This window comes from Trematomus bernacchii, unplaced genomic scaffold, assembly GCF_902827165.1.
Source record: "Trematomus bernacchii unplaced genomic scaffold, fTreBer1.1, whole genome shotgun sequence".
NCBI classification, from domain to species: Eukaryota; Metazoa; Chordata; class Actinopteri; order Perciformes; family Nototheniidae; genus Trematomus; species Trematomus bernacchii.
Window position 1 is genome coordinate 1,438,923 of NW_022987547.1, and position 25,622 is coordinate 1,464,544.

The window sequence follows — 25,622 nt, forward strand, 5'->3', positions numbered from 1 at the left end:
ATTTCTGAAACAGTATGGAGCTCAAATGCTTTTTCTCTTGTGGGTTTACCACAGGGTGAGTTCCTTTTTATATCCTGCTTTTTTACACATACTCTCTCCAGTACAGGTTAGCTCTGAGTGTTAGCGATGCTTGCTAATGTAAACAAAGACAATATTACGCCCAAAACACGTCGCGCATTGTATCTGATAGCGACTTTTCTGATAGGGCCGTGGGTGCAAAGCCAGCCCACATTTCCGATATTACGTCATATCGAACGCAAATCTGGATCAGCTCCGTTGTACCTCAGTTTTTAGAGATTTGGGTACGGAGGAAAAGAGAGAGGGTTTTGTTTTCTGACACTTTGTGAGTTCCCCGACACACCGGGAACACATATTTATGTATAAAAGACATAAAAAAAGTGCATTTTGCATGATAGGTCCCCTTTAAGTGTCAGTGTGTGAATTCTAAACACGCTTCTGTTAAAGACCACACACCCCATGAACATAAACAGTTCAAATCCCTTTTTCTATGCATTATGGATAATATATTCATAATTCCAGCTAACAGATAATCACACAGGCAGAGAGGGTTTAATTAATCATAATAGCAAGGCATATAAAAAGAGCTGGTTGAACATGTAATTCCAACAGTTTTTTCACTCATACACTTGTGTTTGATTTTATCTGTATTTTCTGAAGCCAGCCAGACTGTTTATGTAGTTGACTGACTGAGAGCAACGCCTTTGGCCAAAGTGCTTTAAAGCAACTTGAGGCCAGAAGGAAACACATAGTTTCTAAAAGTGGCAGTCTTGTTTCTCACTTCATACATTTTAAAGCAATTTCCTCGGCTTTGGAAATGATAGAACATGTCAATGACAATAAACAATAAATAAAAAATAAAGACCTCGAGAGACTGACAGTTTCTGGCTTCTGGGGAGAATCATTAGACTGATATAATATTCAGCATGCTGCTTGGAGCCGAGCCTTTGGCCTGGCTTGAAGCTGTGTAGTGTTGGTCAGTCTTTCTGTGGCTGGTTGGGAGGTCGGCCATTGATCTACAGATATAAGCTGGTACTTTGGATCCAAGCCATCTTCCTTTGGCGCTATCACCACTGCGGGTGGATAAGCCTTGATCTGCTCAGAGGTTTACACATGTGTGTGTATGTGAGTGTGTGTACGCTGGTTAGCAGAAAGATGCAAGTGACTATTTGTATGTCCACATATGTCTACACATGTGGAACTTTTTGTCTGATCTGTATGATCTCTTTCTATCAAAAGAAAAGAGGGACAAAGATAAAAAAGATGCCAGGTGAAGAAAAGAGCGAATGTTGTGTAACTGACCCTCAGTAGACCCCCAGTGTCAATAGTTAGCTGTTTTTTATTTTCTGTGAACATTAAAAAAAAATGCATCTCGAAACTGTATTATTAGCTTACAGAAACATTAAGTCACATCTATAAAAGATGGTAGGAGCAGCATGAGAAAGAACTCCGAATTTAAATATATCTAAACAGACATATGTTGATTTCTGGTGTAGAACTGACACAAAGTAGTCTGAAATATGGGACATCAGTGACTCAGATTTATGAGATGTAATTTGAAAAACTTGAATTGTCTGGCCTCTTTGTGACTGATGTCAACGCCTGCCATCTTTGTAAAGTGACAGAGTTTCTCTTTTCACTGCTACTCAACTTAATGACTCAGCTGTGTAGCTGCCTTTTTTAAATATGATTCAGTGACTCAAAAATGAGCATCATTGTCATCATTCAAACTCACATAAGCCTGGAAAACAACTAAGAACAGCAGGTGTTTTACTTCATGTTTCTATTATTGAGACACTGGTTGAAAAAGGTGAATGTACCCTACCTGGGAGAGGGACTTAACGTTTTGAACCAAAATCCATTATGTGTATCTTCGAGGATAAATCTAGTGGAAAAGTATTAATTGTCGCCAGTCTTTGTCTTCCCTTCAATGTGTTGCAACCACTGCATTTCCAAGAGTCTGCGGCTTTGTGAGGTTCCAATCAACTGCCTGCTTTCAAATAAGCATCCTATTTCTAGCAAAACAACATGAAAACATTGCTTCATTGATCTAGAGCGCTTCAATAAATTGCCCTTCAAGAGACCCTTTACTGCAAAGATTGGTGAATTTGACAAATGAGTCTTGCAGGTAAAAACTCTGAAGGACTTGATTTGAAACACCCAAGGTTAAAAACAAGTATGTGTATCAGACGAAGAATGAAATAGGTAATAATGTTTAAACTTTAAAAGGGCTCGAGATCTTTTGAAGTTACAGAATATCATTTCAGTACAGACTGAAATACTCATTAACAAGGCAGAGAAGGTGATGCAACTCTCCCCTGTGTTAAAAGATATTAGATAAGATTAGGGTTGGAGCTAAATTAAAATAACTTTGAGATTTCTTACATTCACTCTGGTGTCCTGTGCATTTGGATTAATCCCTGTTTTATGTGCCAGTGGTTTGATATAAATGTAGGCAACACCTTATAGATAATGTACTCTTTTTATGTTGTGCTGCTGGGTTTCTCTTCATTGGATAACTTTCCTTTCAGGAAGAGGATCAAACCTAATTTAAGACAACCTTTCATTTATGTAATATTGAGGGGGGAGGCAGTAAGATTTCAAATCACAGAAAAAGATAAGTTGGCAAAGAAACAAACCGATTCAGTTATGGAAGCTAAAGATTGTTCTTTTCATTTTTAATTAACTACACCTTGGACTGTTAGAAAATAACAAACAGATATGCCCACAAATTCTGAGTCATTCTTTAGGAGGATTGGGGACAGTTTCTGTGTGCGTTGAAAAAGGTAAAATCGTATAAAAAATATTATAAAATGAAAGAAAAGTATTCAGTATTTGACAATATATTAATACAAGCAGCGCATTTGGACTTATCCTCCACTGATACCCAAAGCAGTGACTCATTGTTCCAGCTCATCTTGGCTGACAAGTTTATATGTGTTTAAACTCAGAGGACAGGTGCACAACATCGTAAAGTGTCTTGAAGGTTTTAGCATCACCAGATTCTCTTTAAACCACAGAAAAAAAGGGGTTAGGAAAGTATAGACGGCTAGAAATGAACGAAGGGGTAGAGCAAGGAAGAAAAGAAGGACAAGTGGAAGAAAGGAAGGAAGGTAGTAAGGCTAAAAGGAAAGAAGGAAGGTAAGAAATGCAAAAGATTGATCAGGTAAGCCTCTCCATATTTAAGTCCTCGGCTGAATTTCAGTCCAAATGTGTCCTTGAGTATGACGATGACCAGTAGGGGAGCATAAAGTTAAAAGAACAACAATTGTGTGAAAATGCTTTTACTCAGATTACTTGTCTTCTCCACAAAACAATAAACTTTGAGTGTGTAAACTCACTCTGGGAAATATCACATCCTCCACCCTGATTCTCAACACCGGTGCCCCTCAAGGCTGCGTGCTCAGCCCTCTCCTCTACTCCCTGTTCACCCACGACTGCGTGGCCACACACAGCTCCAACACCATCGTGAAGTTTGCTGATGACACGACCGTCATCGGCCAGATCACAGACGATGACGAGACGGCGTACAGAGAGGAGGTCGAAAACCTGACATCTTGGTGCCAGGAGAACAACCTCCATCTCAACATCAGCAAAACAAAGGAGCTGATTGTGGACTACAGGAAGCAGCAGGGAGAGGGACACGCCCCCATCGCCATCAATGGGACTACGGTGGAGAGAGTCAAAAGCTTCAGGTTCCTTGGGGTCCACATCACTGAGGACCTGACATGGTCTCTTCACACCACCACCATCACCAAGAAAGCTCGACAGCGGCTCTTCCTCCTCCGCAGGTTGAGGAGGTTCAAAATGGATTCCAGGATACTCTGCAACTTCTACAGGTGCACGATAGAGAGTATCCTCACTGGCAGCATGACGGCCTGGTACGGCAGCTGCACCGACCTCGATCGTAAGGCTTTACAGAGGGTGGTGAAAACTGCACAGCACATCACCAGGACGGAGCTGCCATCCATGGAGGACCTTTACTCCCAGCGGCTCAGGAAGAAATCACTACGGATTATCAAAGACCCCCATCACCCCAGCCACAAACTGTTCTTTCTGTTGCCGTCTGGCAGACGTTACCGCAGCATCCTGGCAAGGACAAGAAGATTCGGAGACAGTTTCTTCCTGCGGGCAGTGAGACTGTTAAAAAATTGAACTGTTGAAACAACTTCAAACATTCAACTGCTACTCAGTAGTATGTATCTAATACCTAATATATATATATATCATTCCAATAACTTGTATATAGACTCATACTGCACTATTCCACATCATAACTTTATTTCATTTTTATAACTATTATTATTTTTGTATTGCTCTTGCTCTTATTGTTATTATGTTATGTTATTATGTTGCATTGTTGGAGAAGCCTGTGACATAAGATTTTCAACTGCATAATTACTCTGTAGCTATGTCAGATTGACAATAAAGAACCTTGAACCTTGAACCTTGAACCTTGAACAACATGTTTATATCTCCTCATTCTCAAGTCTAATACAACAGAAAATGGGGCCTTCCCTCTGGAGGGATCGTCCCTTTTTTTCGTAAAGCAGTTTTCCAGCCTCCACTGTGTGTCGGGGACGAGGGGTTCAAATGCTGCAGCACAGACCTGCAGTTTGCAGATGTACATGTTATATCTGCCCATACTGTTGATCAAACGTTTATGTAAGCTCAAAGTCCTGGATGGCTGTTTCACCCTGCTCCCTCTCAAGTTGGCCATGCTCTGGCCCACTGGTGACTGCAGGAGATCTGGCAGTGTCACTCCACTTTTTCTCAGTACAGACACGCTGTGTTATGGCCCAAAGGACTCACTCTGATTCTCTTTGCCTCGCTTTACTGACACACAAACTGACACAAAAAACACGCACTCGCACAAACATCAAAACTCTTTCCCTGCCGTTCCAGCTGCTCCTGCTTTAGTGGCTGCATGAGGTTTGTACTCCCACTTTTCTCTTCACGTCCCGCATCATAAATAAGCAAGACATGCTGTGGTAAAAGTGTCTGAGATGTTTTTTGTAGGTTTCCACAATTGTAAAATCCATTTTAAGGTTTAATATATGAACTCAAAAAATACTGGAGAATTCTGCGGATGTGAGTGCACAAGACATAAAACTAAACTAATAAATATGGCACATTTGTGAAAGTATATATTGGTATGGTTTTTGAATCATTTATGTCTCAGTCTCTTGCTAATTAATATGCCAAAGTAGAAAATAACAAGCCTGTCTCGGCCACTTCTTGCTATTTAGTGTCAAGGCCTTAAGTGATGTGGGGTGAAATGAGCTACAGGAAGCAGCCTCAATTACCAGGGTTGTTTTTATTTTTTTATGTTGCTGGGTTACTAATCTTTAATTTGGCCTCCAGCTAAATAATGGCACATCTTTTTCAAAAATGTAACTGCTTTTCATATTGGCTGCACTGTATGACTGCTCAGTTGTGGATGATGCTAAACGATGAATTCACCTTATTAATGATTCCTCTTTTGGATAATCTCTTTATATATTTGCTAAGTTGTTTATGGAACACACAATAATTGCATGATGTACTTTTCTGCTTCAGTTGAGGTCTGTACAAAAGAAAAAACTATATATATCAGACCTTTAATGCACCAATTTGTGTTTGCACTCATTACGCATTCATCCTGCATTGCCAGTGCTGAGACTCAGTTGTGTTCTATTCTTTAGCAACAGTAAGCAACCTCTACTCGATCATCAGCAGTGTAAGGAGGTTCTCTGATGAATTAGCTTACACAAAAGGTAGTCTCCTTTTCCTGTAATGAGATAATGAGTGCGAACATTACAAGTTACCTGGATGTAGCTCCTGTTTTATTATGCGTGTAGCCCACGGTTTCTCTCTGTCAGTAAGTTAATGAAAGAATGTAAACACAGTTTCTGGCGGGAATGGGCAAAGCATGATAAAGCCTGAACATGTACAATATGCATCTATCAGAATAACCTCAAGAAACAGAAACAGGCAAATGCAGCTGGGTTTGTTTGAATTTCCACGATCCTTAAGAACATTATTCATTTCAAATGTAGCTACAGACATGTGCAATGAGACCTAATGTATTTCGTACTATGTTCATAGACATATTTTATAGCTTCATGCAGGTCTTGCATAATATCCTTGAGAAAAAAAAATATGGTGGTATATTTTGTGTGAAACATACGTTTATGAAAGTATGCAGCCTATATTTTGTATTATTTTGTAATGTTATTATAGTATTCTTAAAATAGTTCTCTTTGTTTTTCATTTTAGTTTTACTTTTAAGTATTCACCACGACAACATGTCAAATTCCTTATATGCGTCAACCTACCTGGTAATAAAGCTGTTTCTGATTCTTTATATTAAATGTATAGATTTATATTTCTTTGCGCACATCAAGGTGTTTCAGGCCTGAATGAACGCTTGTCCTCATCCACTCTTTCATGGCGCGTCCCCTGGCACGCCATGTATGACATTGGTGTGCAGGAACAGACCCGCCATTGTCACTCCACGAGGCTCAAAGCAGACAAGCTGTGTTGTGGCCCAAGGGAGTTTGGTGCGCACACACACACACAAACACACACAAACACACACAAAACACACACAAACAGAGAGAGCAGCCCAAGGGACTCCTCTATGAAGGGATCAGTGTAAACATCCAGTGGCAGACGAGGTGTTGGTGGCCCTGTGAAGTGGAAGCGGTGCTCAGGACATGGTGCTGGCTGATAAGCACTACCAACGTACAGGAGAGAAGTGAGTTGGTCAACCCTGTTTAAACACCGGGAGCTACAAATTCCCTCGGGACCGTAAGACTGCTGCAGCTCACTGAGGAGAAGCTAAGACTTCTGCAGAGGAAGTGGTGCACTTATGCGCGAGCCTGCTCTTCATTATGTCTACACAGAGGACCATCAAGTCAATCATACAGTAACATAGGCTGTTTATTGGTACGATTAAATTCATCTCTAACAGAAATACAAAAACATTGGTCGTTTGGACATATATTTTTGAGGGGACCTATTGTTGTGGGGTTAGTAATAACTGCTGAAGAGAAAATATCTACAAAAAAGGCCCTGGGAATACAAAATAAAAATGAAAACATGCCTTAAAGGGGATTAGCGAATTATGGTCTGCATCTTAACCCTTAAACCACTGGGATATCCAAATCTCTCCTGGAGAGAAGAGCTTAAATTCCAAAACCTAACTAAACATTTTCCATATAGGGCGGCACATTGGGAGATATTTTTTTATAGTTCTTGAATGGAACAGACAAACGTTTTTCTTTCTCTCCCAGCGATAGGGCTGTCACATCAGAAATATGGGTCGTTTCTGATGAAAATGACAAATGACTGGTCGTTAAGCTTGAAAGACTAGCTGATTGGAATGGTGCAATTGCACACTGCGTGATATATACCCTCTCAATACATAGTTTATTGGTGGGTGTCTTTATTTATGTCACAGGGGTAGAGCAGACTGTTCATTAATTGCAGGATTGGTACTCAATACTATGGTGCGTGTTGCAAAGGTATAAAAGCACTATATAAGCGCAGTGCATTTGCCATTATCTACAGTTTGTTATCTCTCAGTCAGGGTGAAGACCTACTGGCAGTGTTTCTAAAGAAAGCTGCAGGACTTAAAGCAACACAGGATACAACATACAAGAAAAACGACGGGTGACCTTATGCCAGTAGAACATGCATGATTACAGTGATTACAGAAACAAAGAAAACTAAGAAAGAATGGAAATAGAAATGTGAAAAAATCTTTGCGGAGGAAAAGATATATGTTGATATATTGTTTTGACATTGAATTGTTGCCGGGCACAGAGTCTCAGCTTGTTAGGAAAAGTTGTGATTTGCTATATATATATATATACAATGCAAGAATCCTTGCTATGCTTGTATGGTTTGGCATGATGTCAGCAACAAGCAAGAAGTGACACTTTATGAAGAGTTGCTCTGTGAGCCAATATGTGTTCCCTGGCATTGAAATAAAACAGTCAAATGTTAAATAAAGCTGCAAAATGTAAACTGATAGTGTTTGTTTTTTGTTTTTCTGGTGATGTAATGGATGCTTCTTCAGTGAGTGCAAAACAAGCGACTTTCTGAAATGCACACCATGAACAGCGCGTGATGAAACCATTTTGTGAGAATAAAGTTGTCTTGTGAGGTTGTTCACAGTAAAAATATGTTATTGAGTTAACTTTATCACAGTTCACCATCTGCTACGCAGTGGGGTCATAATGTTAGGCGAGACATTTCTTTTTCTGTGCAGCTATATAACTATCACTTTAGAAGAAGTTACTGGTTATACTTTAATTTTTTTTTTATGAGTACATCTACGGTTTGATTCTGAAATCAGGCATTGACTCCAAGACTTTGGACTTGCTTCAAGCTAAATGCAAAACCTGTGTTAACACAAACATGTGCCATGCAGTTTGAATTCGCTATGCTCTTAACTTTTACAGACACCTAGTGATGAGAAAGGTTGTTTTATTTATGGATTTGTTAGTCTCAGATTTGTTATCAGGTCCCTGAGATGGAAACTGGGAGGAAAATAAGAGAGGACGGGATGATGAGGGAAAGAGAGCCTAGAAAAGCAAGAAACACGATCTTTGAAAAGTAGATTTATGTTCATGCTGTGGATAACAAAGCTGCATTTGGGAAAGCACAAAATAAATCAAATTAAAATATGTGTATCTGTCAATTCCCATCTCATTTTAAGATTGTCTGTGGGGAGAGCGACGGGGTAGCATTTTACTCAAAAACAAACCCTCAAACACTTTCTTTTTACTTTTTTTGGTATGCTTTTGTTACAAAATAAGAGCACAGGAGCCTGCAGAGATTATCTGTTGTTTTCCAATCCAAGCCAATTATTTTACCCCTACGTCATTCCTCTATCTTCTTTGTGATTACCTCTCTTTCTCTCTGTCGCCATCACATCCCTTACATTCCTAATATGCCTCCACAGACATGCACGGGCACACAAACATCAATGTTTAAACCCCCCATAGATGACTATGTAGGGACTTGGGTCTGTTCCCTGTCTGGTGACCACAGTGCCCACTGGTGCACATAATGAAGTGCAAGTGGAGCTAATGTACTGGTTGACATGCCAGCTTTTACAGATCAGGACTGAATTGATTTACACGCGATGTCAGTTCAGCATTTTCCAATAATCTTCTCATGACAGAGTGCCATGAGTAAAGTGTGCAAACATTTCAGACAGATGCTTTATTTTGTCCCCAGTGGATGGCTGAGAATGTATGTGAACATAACCTTGAGACGAGCAAAAGGAAAACCAAGATGGAATTTATCCTATTTCTGGAGTTTGGGTTTTCGCAGTAAAAGCCACATTTCTCAGACTTGGCAAACATTTCGTGACAGCTTTCAGACGGACATTGTCTGAAATGTTGACATCTCTTCTTGTCACATCGCCACTCCAGCACTTACTGCACTGCCTTCCCACGGTTTCAACACAACAAACAGATGACATCTAGATCAAAAATGTGTCTGCCATGGCTCACTACGCTCACTCATGCCAGCGGGACGGATTTAATCAATTACTTCAGGGATATTGATAGTCCCCAACGTGAGGACAGTTTAATGCCGTGCTGTGACATCTGACCCCTGATAGTGATCACCTGCATCACCTGACCGGTTCAAACCAGCCAGTCATTCAGTCAGTCAATAAATCACTCATAGATGAAGTCAGGAGAGACCGGGGATTTAGTCCCTTCTCAGCAACCCTGGCTCCCGGCGCTATTAATGCGGCACACTTCATCAGTCCTAGCTGGCTTTTGTGTTTGTCCCTGGTGTGTCACATCCTTCAAAAACCTCCCACAACAGTGTATTCATACAATTTATGATCTAATTAGAGGGCATAATGAATAGTCAACCATTTGTAACGATCATGATTAAAACGTTTTAGCGATTGCCAAAGATTAATTGTTTCAGTAATGGCTTCGGATTGATGCAATTTGCATACGTATGGCAATTATGAGTTTTTGTTCTTCCTTTCCTTGATGTGCGCTCGGTGAAAGCTGTTTTCTGACAGTAATGTATACGCTCAGTCACAAAGTAATTTCCAACAAAACCTTTTAGTAAAAAAGTAACACAACTATCAGCGGAATTAGCACCTCATTCATTCATAATGTCAGTGATATGGACAGCCAGAAGACGTTATTTTTGTATTATTCTGACAGAAACGGGTGCGTCTTCATCTAAAAAATATACAATATGTTCATGTGTGACAGAAGAAATTACCGTCCTGCTAGCGGCTCGGCAGGGCGGTAATTATGCGCTAAATGCTAACATTAGCCTGTGAACATTCTCACAAGAACAATAATAGCGTGTTGATGTTTCGAATGGTCACCATCTTAATTCAATAGATACAGTACACATGCTACACTCTCAATGAAGCATTAACCCTAAAATGTGCCAATCCATCAGTTGAGATATTTGAACCAGTGAATAATTGGACTAGAGGAAAATAAAAGGGATCACAAAGGCAAAAAAAGCTATCTTTAATATCTGTAGAAAGTGTATTTGCGGTCTGTCCAACAGTTGTCAAGATAGTTGACTCTGAATCACCCATGTCAACTACATGGTGGTGCTAAAGTAAAAGATGAATCCTCTGGCAAGCAGGAGAAGGTGTTCTAAATTGTATGGCAATCCATCCAGTAAATGTAGAAATAATTCAGTATGGACCAAATTATGGATTCAAGCAAATGACTATTCATATAAATTATCTACTATACGCTCACATTTTATATGAAAGTATCGCCCTCAACTCCATCCCTCCTGTATTTCTCTCCCTGAGATGTTTCCTTATCCGTATCACTGCACAGATTGTAACTACAGATTTTCGGGTATACTGTATAAATGAAATGTACTTGACTCTTCAGCACATACTTTATATGGAAGCAAAGTCTGGGTTTCTGGCATTAACTTCCAACGTGCACAAAAAAGGGAAACAGCCCGAGGACATTCTTTAAGCAACACCATAAAGAACAACTTCATTGTCAAATCAATGCAGCTTTAGCCTTGATCCCGGTCATCACGATGACTATCGCATGTGCCGAGTCGCAGTGTTAATCCGTGTAACCCTTCCTACATCAGGTTTACAAATTTGCCATAATCTGTCCACTACATCCTGAGATTATACTGCTTGGCCTCCTTCTGCGTCCATCCAAATATTGGATCAGTCCTGGATCATCCGTCTATCCCGACGAATCCTATGCGAAGTCTAATTTGTTATCCCCTGCATGCAGCCTTATGTCAAATATGTTTTACTGGAAGCAGCGTCTGCATGTGTTTGCTCTGTCCCCTGTTGAACTGCCTGGGCTTCCAGTCAAATGGCAGCCATAGGGATCAAAACCTCTGTCTGCTACAACATGACCTCATTTCCTCAGCTAATCTACAGCACCAGTAGTAGAGAGTTCCTGAAATCCAGCGTTAAAGTGAATACCATTTTTACAAGTTTATAGAACACTGCTTGGCATACATTTCTGCAGTTATGAAAAATACAAGAGGAAAAACCAACGTGACACATATTTTATATTTGTGTTAATCTGGAATCCACTGCTTGTAATACAAATCCAGCGACTCAAATGAGGGTCAGAAATATAACATGCAGGGCGCCAGATGGTGATGTTCTTAAGTTTTATATTTTGAGACTTGCGTCGTGAGGAAAGCCAGGATGTGATTCACTGGAGGTGACTTGCTCTTGGCCACAGTGGGTGTTGCGCTGTCACACCCCTAAGTGTCATCATCCCGTTAGCCTGCTTTGTACACATACACACACACACACACGCAGCTCTTTGTCACTTCATTCAATACTCACCCACATCCAACCTGTTTCTTTATTCAGAATGTCATGTAATATTTCTTACAGTTTCGGGAAGTGAGTTTAAAAACAGTGTGACATTAGGAGATAACGAGAGCTCTGGGCAGATTAAATAAAAGGAAATCCATTCACTGCTCTCAGTTATTGGCTTTGATAACTTTTACTTTTTATGAGCTACAATTCCATTTCCTTTATTCATTATCCTCCTTCTAGTTTTTAAGTAAATACTGCCTTAATTACATCTTGCTCCCGCTCTATAATAACTTATGTATGTGTTGTAATCTTCTCCGAAACAGCAGACATGTATAATTCAAAAAGTGGCTCCACATTAATGCCGTCTCATCATATTGTTTTTATCTATAGCACTCTTGAAGCCTTTGCTTACAAAATTATGTTTAAAGGATTCCATTAGCCTTGTTTTTCTAATGTTCAACAATATGTGGTTTAAGCAAGATTAATTTGATTATTTTAAATGTGAAAGCCTCAATATAGCGTGGCACTTCTCTACTGAAGCAGTCATTTGTTGTTTCAACCATTACAAAGAATGATTATCTTTTTTCCATTTCCTCAGTCATAGCACTATCCATTTGGTTCCTTCTTAGGCTACATACAGATGCCTCAGTTTAAAACACCGGTATGATGGGATCCATTGGATTATTATTATTGACAGCAAGAAAAAAAGATTCCCTCACCACTAAGATGTACTCAAGATATATGAAACCTAACCAAAGTTTTCAAATGAAATGTCCTTTTTCTCTGACAATCTCAGGGGCTTATCTCAATTCCACTCCAATTCATTTCTCAGCGCTACTGCACACATGATTGCTCTTGATCTGTCATGGATTTGTTCATGTCATAAGGCTACGACCAGCTCACATTTTGAACTCCTTCTCATTTGAAGTCATGCTCTCCTCTGACAGTTATTTCTCTCTTTTTTTTTTAAGGCAGGAGTTTGTTCCTAGACCTCAGATCCAAGCTCCATATGTCAGTCATCTGGCTGCCTTTCTTTTAATTGAAAAGAATACTGCGAAAAAGATGCTAGGTGTTTTTTTTTCAGACTTGAATGAAAAGAGAGTTCGGCTGAAGGCAATCAACTACTCTCCTATTCAAGTGAAAATCAAATAGCCTGTGCTTTTTCTCAGGTAGTACCGTTCCTTACGTAGCCACCTGATTGAAAACGTGTGTTTGGTGACAGTCAGCATCTGCTCAATTAAGTAGCACTCAATACAATCCAATCGAGGTTGAAATGACTAAGAGGCACTTTAAGTAGTACTCCCTTTGATCATCTGTGTCCCTTGATAAATGGGTAGCTTTTAACCCTTCAGCTCCAATACCCTCAAAGCACACCCATTCACTGACTGGCTCGGATCACACAGATATTGATCTGTAAAGAAAGGTGAGATGAGTAGGCAGTCAATTGCAGCGAGTAGTGAAATTGACATTTCACAAGGGTAAAGTGAAGGACCGGCAACATAATTTTTTCCCAGCAACGACCTGAGGATATTAGAGGGTATATGTGTGAAGGTTAGGTGATGATAACCCCCTAGAAAAATATAGCAAAATGCTCCTTCAATCCTCCATTTTTATGAGTGCGTTTATTATATATAAAAGGGGGATAATGCTTTTTCCAGGTTTTGGAAATACAGGTTGAGCAAAGTATCACAGACAGCAAGGTTATTATATTGAATTGCTCTGTAATCTAGTATACTGTAGGTGTACACGGTGTGTCCAGCCTCCACATGTTTTGCTTGTTCCGAAGGTTAAAAGCTTCACTTATTGATTCATTTGTTAAGCCTAGTGAGGATTAAAAGGGGCACACAGAAAGAAGAGCTTTAGTAGAAAGAAGTCAAACTAAAAGTCGACATCCCGCTAGCAGCTCAGTCGGGGCGTAATACTCGTATTTAATAAAACCATCAGGAACTGTGTGTTCAAACTGAAAATGTGACCTTATCATGAAGTCATTAAAAAGTCAGGTGGGTCACCAAGTAAAACAATTTCTGCACAGGGTGCTCTTTTAAACATAGATATTTTACTGTGAACTACCAATGTCAATCTTTGGGTGGCGCTATAGGGGAAGTCAGAGTATCAAGTCTGTATAGGCTTTATCCTCTGGGGACCATGAATATGTGTCCAAAAGTTACAGCAAACAATCCATTGGTTTTGAGATATTAGACTTACCGACACCTTGAACAGAGTACCACAAAGTTCTAATCAAAGGCAAGTTGGGCCAAAAACGGTCAAGTCAGTAGTTTCCAACATGTTATCACAATGGCGGTGGCTTAGGCTAACTTTATTAAAAGCAAGTTGTTTGTGTCGTTAGACCTTCAAATTAGTTGATAAAGCTTTACAGACTAAACATTCTTGATTTGATAAAGCGAATTAGAGTGACTTGGCACTGGTTGCCTAGTGCAGAGCACCACAAAAAATGGGAGCTGTGGTGAAGGAAATGAGAGGAAGGCTTGGGTGTGTAGATACAGTGAGGGGAGCAGAGTGTTCCAGATAGAGACAGACAGTGGGAGATAGGATAAGAGACATGCTGAAAGTGAGACAAAAGGGTGAGACGGAGAGAGGGACGGCCCAGAATGCATGGGTGGAGATGAGCTTTGTCTGGAGAACCCTCTTTATCTGATAGTGTTAATCTTGTACTCGGTTTGCAGCGCCGCCACGCTCCAGCACTTTTAACTAGCTGTGATAATGGGAGGAACAGCATCAAACTCATTAATTGAATTAGCTCGCTCTTTATCTCTGCATCTGCCTGAGTCTGCTCACCCCTAAAAACACTCCTCCGACAACTATTCCTTAGCTAATTGACTCTGTTGCCCCGTTTCACCCTACTAATGTATTGAACCGGCTCCCAGCCTGGTTCACCTTTCATTAGCTACTATCTAATCTCATTTTACCCAGAGGTGAGAGGGATTATTTTGTTTCTGAGCAAGAGAGATAGAGAGGAAGGAAGGGAAATAAAGGAAGCCGGGGCTCTACAGTATGTCCAACAGCTTGTGCATTCATTTTATAACTGGATTTAGCTGCAGGTGTTTGAGCATTTCGGGACACAGGCCAAATCAACAAGCTCGATGTGATTTGGCCAATTTCACTTGCTGTCAGTAAATTGAATTTAGCGTAACTACCTTTTTGAAATTAATTAGGAAAATATGCCCAACCACGAGTTAGGGTGTGTTTTAGATTCATCCAAGTACCAGATGATCAATTTGTGATGTTTTTTGAGTGAGATAATGATTGCTCAGAAGCCGGCTGCTGGTTTTATTTGAATTAGCTGACTCATTTGTATCACAGCTTTTCTCCATCTGGCCCATCCCTTTGCGTCTCTGTGTAGAAGGAGCCAACGGTGGTTTTTCTTTGTGGCTGAGCCGATATCAGAGCAATTGTTCTCGCTTTCATTTATCTCCTCTAAAGGTTAGCTTTGTCCACCAACCCACTCTCTGCCAATGAGTTTACATAATATCTGATATAGACCCAGACCTGTGTGTGTATATCTAAGTGTGGAGAGATTGGGTTCTCTTCATCTCCATCTCTGTCGGAGTAATGATCCGCTATCACCTGGATTGGAAAACCGGGAACCATTTTCCTCCTGTTCGTGTCATTTATCTGCCAAGGAGGATGTGTCTTTGGCTCGGTTTATGTCTTTTTGTCCGACTGTGAGCAAGATTACAGAAAAACGACTGCCCGGTTTTCATGGCACTTGGTGGACGGGTGTAGCATTGTTCAAGATAGAAGCCTTTCAATGTTAGAGTCAATCTGAATAACGGGGTTGATACAAGCATATTGTTTACTTTGGTGACAGGCTTTACATAAAACATTCAGAGTCTGGGCCTCCTTAATCTGGAACCAGAGGGTTGGAGTTCTGTCTTTATTATTTGCTCAGGTATCCATTCCTCCATTGTCTCTAAAAGGTTTCTGGCTGTTAATGTAATGCTCTAAATGTCTTATATAACTTTGCAATCTAGGGCATTTGGTCTTAGCAGGGGTCTGTGCACTCCAAAAGCCGATTTCTTTATTATTTGTACTTTAGTGGGTGACATAACCTCGCAAATGGCTTCTTAATGATGTCATTGACATAATGTGCTCTCTGATGTTGGAAAGATAAGACCAGAACACATGCCATTGTTGACTTAAAGCTCTTATTCTAGCCTCTTAACCAATAAAGTCCTCTCTTCACCTCCATTGAATGTTTGTCATCTGTCCATTTTCTTCCACACTAACACAACACCCATGTCTTCTAAACCACCGCTGGTCCCTCCACTATCCACTCAAACACCTTTGACACCAAGATATATTTTCATCCCTGGGCTCTACACAAAGCCCTGTACACCACCTCTCAAACAACAATGCACTCTCCCTTCTGTTTTCTCCCTTTTCTTAAATTGTAATGTTGGCTTTTTTTGTTACAAAAGCCCAATTTGGCATCAAGTAAGAAAATTGACAAGTGATAGTTGATGTTGAAAGCTTTCCGCTGCTCCCAAGAACACACATCTGTTATGTTAAGTATATGGTGGTTTGGCTGAAAATAAGTAGGGCAGTTACTCATGGTGCACGAACAGCAGTCTCCTAAGTGAAAGTCTTGTGTTTTTGGACAGATCCCCCGCCCAGACTCTGCAGTTAAAAGAACCATTTTAAATCCTTTTTCTGTTGCTAATGGTTTTGTTACTTATTTTTAGATTGATGGCTTCAACATCTAAACAATTTAGTGTCTAAATTATGTTTTATTTGCACACAAGAGTCATGGCCTCACATCAGAATTGTTTGTTTTCCATTTATTTCCCTGCTGTGTAAAGTCAATTTATATAAATGCACATTGGTATTTCACGCAGCATACGAGTGGCCGTCCTGCGGAGTCATTTCTGAGCATCAATCAGGGGAGAGATGAACACCGTCTTTCTTGACAACCTCATCTCATCTGTAAACACTCATCCCACTGATGCAGGTTTTCATGGAATTAATGAGGCAGCTTCATGTGCTGATGCATGGGAAATTGCTTTCCCTTATTGCCTCACCCCTCCTCCCTCACCAGAAATCATATTAGCCAAAGCAATGTCATTTACAACATGCCATTTGTTAATTTAGCAGCGCTTGCTTGTCAGCTGTCATGTGTGTGTGAGAGATACAGAGCGAGTGTGAAGCAGGAGGGAAGAAACTGAGAGTGAGATGAAAGGATGAGAAAGAACGAAAGAAAGAATTATACAGTATTGATCATCTCATCAACCCATTGATTCACTAATACATTAGTAATTTACTTGCCAAATACTGTGACAAAACACCAGTTAAGCCAACATATATTTATACGGCATGACCAGCTTTCTTTTTTTTTTTTTAAATGTAGCACTAATGAAAATAAGTTGTATCTGTAAAGAGGAAGAAGGTGCCATGGGACAAAGCGCTTCTGCCTTCAAACTTGGATGTGATATTTGATCAATAGAGCAGACCTTGGTCCGTATAAGTTGATTATCATTAGCCGTTGTCCACTGTCAGCGCTAGTCTGCTTGTGAGTTTGTAGTAATTACTGCGCCGTGTAAAGGTGCTGACTGGGAAACAGGAGGGCAGACAGCAATCAGTCGCCTCCTCCTAGTTATTGTCTATGTCTTCCACACCGGCGGCCTTTATCTCTGCTCGTCAGGAGCAGCGACCAACACAAGGCCAGTTATTACCGCCTCAGCGGCCTGGATAAGATCAAAGATGACAGTGAAACACTGAAGATGTAATGACTGTGCTCTTCTAAAGACTGCTGCATGGTTTGTCATGTCATTATCCCCTGGTTAACGCTCAGTTTCCCCCCCCCTTCATCTCTACCAAGTCTTTCTCAGTTTCAGAACAAGGACAGTCTCCAATTATTTTGATGCAGAGAACGAATTTACCCTGGGCTCATGTTTCACTGGGAACAAAATGCATCTTTCTCATCACCTTGCTTTTTAGCCTTTGGTGTTTTACTTCAGATCTGGATTTTTCGTGCCCCTTCTTTCTTCATTTCCCTCGCATAAAATATTCTGCTGCATTCGTGCCAGGGGTTTGAACAAGAGCAATTTGTCATGTTGAAAAAGGAAGCACTGAAAGCCGCTCACGTACTTCATGGTAATTCCATGTGACAGAAGGAGGAGGAGGAGAGCAACAGCGTGTCAGTATACTAGAAGAAGAGGAGGTCATGGTTCTTTGGCACATGTTTAGCCTCTGCCAGACTGTGACCATCAGTAATGGAAGTTATAGAAGGACAAAGGGGTTGGACAGATGGGGCAAATATTGGAGTCTTGGTTAAACCCCAGGTGTGTTTGAGGTTGTGTTCATGCATGCTGTTTTCAAACACCATTCATAGCTAAGAAAAGTAAGACTTTGTCCTTCATACATCTCCAATAAATGTGTTATTGGGAACCAGGAAGTATAAAGAGCGACAAAGTCAGAAAAGCAAGGAGGTTGGGTTGGATGGACGGGATAAAAAAACACCTTAGTTTACAAGGAGACTTGTGTTAACGTCCCATGTGAGCCCGGAATACATTTTGTAAAAAAAGAAAATCTGTAACTTCCGTATTAAAGTGGCAATAGACTGTAGAATAATGACCCCAGTAGCTTTTGGATTGGTTTCCCATAATCCTCATTTTACAATGCAATATAGACTGCCGGAGGGTCGAATGACCATTTCAAAATAAGAGCCCTAGCCATATAAATGGCACCTCTCCCTCGACTGTGCACATGTTGCTGGACATTCATGGGGCGTGTTGCGTTCAGACTTTGTCTTAAAAATGCAGCAGATTATTACAAAATGAAGTGAAAACCTTTTCTCTTAATGATAATAATCCAGAGAGGATGAGTTGCTCAAACTGAAACGTTCCTTTGTCAACAAGAATTTTAGAGAAAAGGACAGCTATTGTTTTCTCATCATCCTCAACTGCCAAAAGCCTTTCAAAAAATGTTCTTCTTTTTTGCTGCAGTTACTGTAAGTGCTTTTATATTACTGTAGTAGAGCATGTTTTTTATCAGTGCAATACTACTGTCCAAAATATTCTTGTTTTGTTATTGCAGGAGCTAAAAGAATGTCCTTCCTGTGTGACAGAGACAGACCATGAATGTTTGATCTGTTTTTTTTGTGACCTTGTGTCAATTCAAGCCCAACTCATTTCATTTCTGTCTTTAGACATGTTTGTTGTGTCAGAGGGAGAAAGAGAATTAAGAGCCCAAGCGTATTTCTGAGGCTCTGAAATCAAATGTTTTTGTTTTCCTTTTAACCCGTGTGCACTTCTGTTTGTTTCAGGGTCAAACTGAAGGACGGCGTGGCGTTCCTGGGAGCTAGAGCCAGTAATCCTGTTGTGTGGACGGTGAGCCAGGAAGTCAGAAGTGAAGGTCACAGGGTCGTCACCCTCCACTGTCGGCGAAAGGAGAACAGTTATAGTCAAAGGTACGTCCGTCTCTTCTTCTGCGCAGTTAATCAATGCGTGAATGAAAAATGAAGTGAACACTCTGCTGAACATCCACAAAGCAGCAGCACACCTTCATTATCCTCATCATTTCTCGGACAGCTGTCAGGAGAGAGTGATTGCGAAGAGTGTGGATGAAAAAAGACATGACTCAGCATCTAAAGCATTCATTTCTTGGCACTGTCATGGATAACCGTGCAAGACGGAATGACAAAACTTTACAGGTGTGTAGTTTGAAGATGGGTGTATGGCGACAAGGGCATTGGAAGTAGGGGGTGGTTGGAAGTGGGGAAGGGGCCCTTGGCCTGGTCAGGGTATGGCGCTGGCCCCATTTAGGTGTCGTGATCCCATCGCAAGATCCAGTTCAGTGTGTCAGCAAATCCCATTAGAAGACCAAAGCAGACAGTGGATAGTTCATGTGTGCCCTAATCTACCAGGGTTGCCAAAATACTATTAAATCTAGACCATCTATTGGAATAAATACGATTATTCTCAAGTGACCTACCAGACAAATACCCCACCAGCAAAAGTCAACCAAGGAGCCAATAGCAAGCTGCCAGGTCTTACTAAATAAACATACTGGTGGTTATAAATGTAGATGTGTTACCCTGTTAACTACTTCACATTACTGCCAACCATTTTTCAAAACATACCATATATTTTAAAAGGGATTTCCCACCTTCTACACAACATTGGATTTCACTTGACTTCAGTGCACTATATCAACATTCACCATAGACTTAACAGTTGCTTAATATGGATGATTAATTGCATCTCATATCCTGGAGGGTATTTTCTGTTCTTATTATGATGTGGTATTCAAAACTCTTGTGTTGCATTCAGATATCCCCCACGTCCAAGCACTTGAGGACAATATGAATCTGGATGTTAAATGAAAGAGGCTCTCTTGACACTCAAAACTCTGTTGACTGGACTGTAAGTCCTTGAATTAATTCTGAAATAATACCTTACCAAACCTTTTCCCCAAAAATGAAGAAGGATGAAATACCTCAAGTAATTTGTCTCTCACAAAAAAGCAATACAATAAAAGGTTTGCTGGATAGGAATGAAATTAATCAAAAGCTATGGTGTTCTTTGAAAATGCATGGTACTGTAGTGAAGTACAGTGTAAAACCAAAATAACTTGTTTAATCCTAGAAGTTTCACTCAAGTACATGAAAAAAGGGTATTGCATTGTAAGTTTGAGAAGCTCACCGAACTTACCACTATGTGTAGAATTTAAGAACTTCCTGCCTTGGCGGGGCAAGGTGATCCCATGAATAAAAAGAAGGTTTGAAGAATAGAAGAAAAAGTCTGCAACTTTCATATCATGTCCACAAGACATAAATAATGAATTCAGGCTCATGCGTGGATGATTGCTGCTTACATTTATGTTTTTACATAAATATATGTTTGTGTGTCTCTGTACAGTATCTGGTATTCAACGCGACAGATAAACGTTTTTAGGGCAAGACAAAGTAGCTGCTCAAAGGAAATGACACCGTACCTGCACTGTTATTTCCTCCTGTGTGCCAAGGTGACGACGGTGATGAATGACAAGCCATCTATCATTTACATGCATTTCTTTCACACACCCGCTGTGGAGCCTGGACATTGAATTATACAGGACTGCTCAAGTCAAGGTCACACATGCTGAAGCTGGAATTACATCCTGCATCCTGCACCTCGACAAAAGACTACCTTGAAGTATTGAAATGATAATGGAACGCCAGCTGAGACCCTGTGCTTTTAGGTTCCTTAAGATTACATATCAAATAGAACACCTGTAGAAAAGCAGTGAATGAACAACATTGTTTGTGGTCTTTGCAAAAATGCACTGATCTTTAATAGAGAAATTCTCGTTGAGGAGGTTAAGCGGTTATAGAGAGAGCAGCAGTTCAACCAGTTTTTCTATTTGACTGAAACATTAAAAACATTTTCAAATGGAAAAATCAATGGAAAGTGCTCCCTTTGCGGTGCAAGTAGCCTTGGAAGCCAGTTCGGAAATGATTCTTTGCTTTTTGAGGACGCCTGACTGGACAAATACACGGCTTGATGGGCTTTTATTGGTCTTTGCTTTCCATATTCAAACAGGAACAAAATGAGCTGTGTTTACTCATGCGATGTCGACTGAAATGTTGTTTGAAATAACTTTTTAGGGGGAGGAGACTTTGCAGTTTCAGAAATGTGCTTTGTTTCTGAGCTCAGAACAATGTTCAGAAGTGGCCCAACCAGATCATCTTATTGGTCAAGCCTCTACCTCGACGGCTCTTCTCTGTAGATATTTTCCAGACTACCATAGAAAGAATTAATACATCTTGAAGTATTAAACTAAGCTAGCTTGGAGGCTACAACAGAGCCATGTTGAATTTAATCTGAAAGTCTTGAAAGTAATTGCTGTAATTAAATATTTTTCACTTCCTTTTACCTGCAAAGATTTTTTTCTCCTTCTGACCAGTAATAGGTTCATACTCATTTTATTCTACTGCTTTCCTGTGGGTAGGAAATATCCCATCAGTTAGGTTAAGTGCAGAACGAGCTTCATTAGCCAGAATATTAATGGGGGTTATGGACAAAGGTAGAGATGGAAAGCAAGGTTTTAAAAAAAGGCAAGTGGCCTGAAACATTAAACTCCTCCTTATGTCAATTGAAGCTCACTTTGCCGACCATTAAAACAGCATCACTGGCAGAACCTGGAAGATAAACACCGGAAGAGGTCTCTCCTGGTCTTGTGGTAGAAAGTGCGACATTACAGTCGATACTGTGACCGCCAGGTGACAGACTCTAATGATATATATAAAACAGGCTGGAGGACTAAACACCCAGCAGCCAATAAGGAGAGGTGAGAAACAACAGAGACCGGTCTATCTCAGTGTAATTATGTTTTATGTACTGTAGTGTGATGACCACTTTTGGGAAGTACTCATGTCCCAGAGGTTTGCAAGAAGTGTGTCCAGTTACTTTAGAAGCCATATGTCCAATGCTCATCCTCTAGGCTCTGCAGAAACCAACAGCTGAGAGTGGAGGTGTGAAAGCAGAAATGCATGACTGGAGTGCCAGTAGGAAAAGAGAGGATACAAACTCTTGGGGGACACACAAACACAGTTCATTTGGCAGTGCCTCAGTGTGTGAACCAATAATATGTTCCGGACAAACTTTAACCATCTGCCTGTGATATCCTTTTTAAATTCACATTCTCTTTAGTTCTGTCTTTAACCAAAAAAACGATATATTCCAACCATGATGTCAGGAAAGTCTCCAAATACTTCAGTTAAACCAACATAACACAAGCCAACATAGAAAACTATTCGAAAATGTTATATACGGTTGTGTTTATGCTTGTTTTTGCCCAATCCTTCTCCCTCTCAACTGCTGCTCTATCTCCTGGCTGCAGCAACTTTATGCAAACCACAGAAACCACACTCAATATTTTTGACAAATTGATTTTGCTTCAGTATGTATAGCAGCCTGCATGGATTACCTCCTCAGCTCAATACTGTGCGGTAAATTAATTGCCTATAGGAGTAAAAACAGCATGTTGATTTACACTGATCATAAGGTCTCCACATGTTTGGGATTTGGTTAGCATCAAGCTAATTAAATCAACCCTTTCCAATCCCAGTCCCCTCCACAGAACGCTGTGGTCAGCATTTTGTATTTGAGGGCATCTGTAGGCAGACAGCAAGGATGTCAGAGTGTAGTGTATGAGATAAGAAAATCCTATATTGAGCCAGACCTGGTCCTAACTGTGCTGTACATGTCTCATCAACCAAATTGCCTATACAGTTACACGTGTTTTCAGCATGACCATTTACATTTTGTTTAAATGAAAACTCCTTGCTTTCGCGCCCGGTGTTCTTCAGGTCTGTATAAGGAACATTGGGAGTAACAGGAAGACCAGCGTTAGAAGTGACATGTTTTTTTATTTTTTAACAAGTGTGGTAGTGGGTCTAAATTATGCGAATTTAAAGAGTGGTTCATGTTGATTTCGAAAAGTACATTGGTGTGTTGGTAGAATGAGTGTTTAATTGGGTTAGGCTGATCTAGTTTCTTTCTGAGCGACAGTGTCTTTCTTCAATTGTTCACAAGGAGAAGAGAGCGTATGCGGCTGCGTAGATAAAAAAGCAGTGCACTAAAAAGAAACTACCAATGTTATCCAAGGAAATTAAGCATTATGTGATGTATATACAAAATGAAATAGGTGATGGTAGGGAACAGACTGTCCTGTTTTAGAGAGTGGACACATTTTGTGGCAAGGCGGGAAAATGCAGTCTGACGAAATGTGTAACCTCGCTAGTTTTGCAAAGAAAATAAAACGTGTTTATATTCACTAAAGTTACGAGGCAAGACAAATGAAGGCAATGGCTGTCATGACTCATCACATTCCCTCGACAACAAGTGCTCTACTTGTTAACAATTCACTGAAAGCAAGACCCAAATCTAGTTTACCGCTCTTAACACAAGCGAAGCAGATCTTGTCACAAATGGGCTACTACATACATGACTGTGCAGGTCTCAAGGCTGCAATAAAGCTGACTGATGCCAGATCAAAGTGGCCCAATGGTCATCAGACAGTACTGTCCACTCTGTTATGAAGACGCATTAGGATACTTAAACGTTAAGAGCTGTCCTTCACCAGCCAGTCCTCCTTGTGTCCTCCCTCTTTTTGATTCAGCGCATGTCAGGTATACGCAAGCTGCCTCTGGGCTCCTTCATTTCTTTTTAATGAAAGCTAACACAATTTGGAGTTCCTGTGTGATGGAGGCGAAGAGTTAAGAAAGGGAAAGGAAAGAAGGTTTCATTCTCGCAGTAGCAGTTCTGCAGCCTAATAATCAACGTGTCAATCACTAGCTTGTCCACGGGGGGAGGGAGTTCGATTTGTAATTGCAGGAGGTGAGGCGTGGCATCTAACAATTCATTAAAATAAACTGAATCTAATGGCCGACATTTCTCAATCTGCTCCTCTCAAATGAACACATGCACACAGAGACGTGCAGACTTCAAGAGCAGTAAACACAAACACGAGCCCAGACAAGAAAGTTAGAATCTTCTGGGCTTCGGCTCTGTTTAAACTTGACAGGGCTATTATGGCTAGAGCAACAACATTTGGCATCTGGTACACAAAAGGGAGCAGTGGGCACAGCTGAGGGACAACAGCAATGAGTAGAAAATAATGACATGAAGCAAAAATGTGTTACTCTCAAAAGTCGCGTTGCTGATGGGTTTTAAAGTGTATTTGCTATATGAAGTTTATATTCATAACGGATTAATATGCTTATCCTTTTCTCAATTCGGTAATTAAGAGTTTTGTTATTGACGTTTCTAAAAGGGATTCAGTTCACTGCAGCAACTGGCATTTATGCTGAAAAAAGACTGACACGACTGATCAATTATCAAATGATATGGATATATTGGAACCGATTAATTTCCTGACAAGCATTGATTGACTGTCAAAGCTTTCATCCATAATATGAAGACTTCATCGATAACCTTTGAGAGTGCGAATCACTCACCCATTCTTCTCCCAGATAAATGTCCTACTTTTCCCATCAATTTCATCATGAAGTTTAATAGGCATTAATATAAATGACATATAATGAAATATTACTATGATTGTAAAATAAAAGACTCACATTTCCACCTTACTCAGAGACACACATAGTGACAGCGGGAGGAAGCTATTTACTCATGTTAATTAAAAATAATATCAAAATAAAAAACTACCCTTGTCTGTATGTCTATTTAAAAAAAGGCTTGATGTATCCTCTCAAATCACACACTTTCAAGGACTTCAAAGATCAGTGAAGATAACATATACTGTGTTAAATATCTAATTCTCAAATGTGTTTTTTCTTAATACTAACCGAGTCCCGTCTGTGTGCATACACATAATATACTGTCTGACACACACCAACAACACACACACACACACAAACAAACAAATAGAGCCCTCGAGCATCTTTCACCTTCAAAGTCTACAGGATCATGAAACATGTCACCACATTCAATTTGTCTGCGGTTGCTACAGAGAGCTCCCACTGTGAGCAAGTGGGAGTAAGGCTTACTCTAAAAGACTGACAAGACAGCCTTAAAACACCTACACAATGATGCAAGCCTGTAAAGCAAACTTCTTAGGGCAGCTATCTGAACACAACACCATCGTCTTGTGTCTGAGTGACAATGCCAGCATGAGTGGAGTCAGATTTGAGGTAAACAATCTATGCTTTTCAGTGTCTGTTTCATCAGGCTTCACATGTTGGTGGCTGTACTGACATGTGTTACATATTGATGGTTTTAAGAAACAAATGTGGCAGGGAAGTTGCAGGAAAAGTCTAATAGATGTGCTGAGCGTTTGA

The 25,622-nt window shown here is 40.3% G+C and overlaps 1 protein-coding gene across 1 annotated transcript in view; it reads left to right on the forward strand.

Annotated features, from left to right (window-relative positions):
* Positions 1-25,622, forward strand: part of si:dkey-112m2.1 (transmembrane protein 132C) — a 126,941-nt gene that overhangs the window by 55,624 nt on the left and 45,695 nt on the right. The window contains exon 3 of the mRNA XM_034123365.1: positions 19,104-19,247. Coding sequence (XP_033979256.1) covers positions 19,104-19,247 — 144 coding nt within the window. The remainder of the gene's footprint in view (positions 1-19,103; positions 19,248-25,622) is intronic.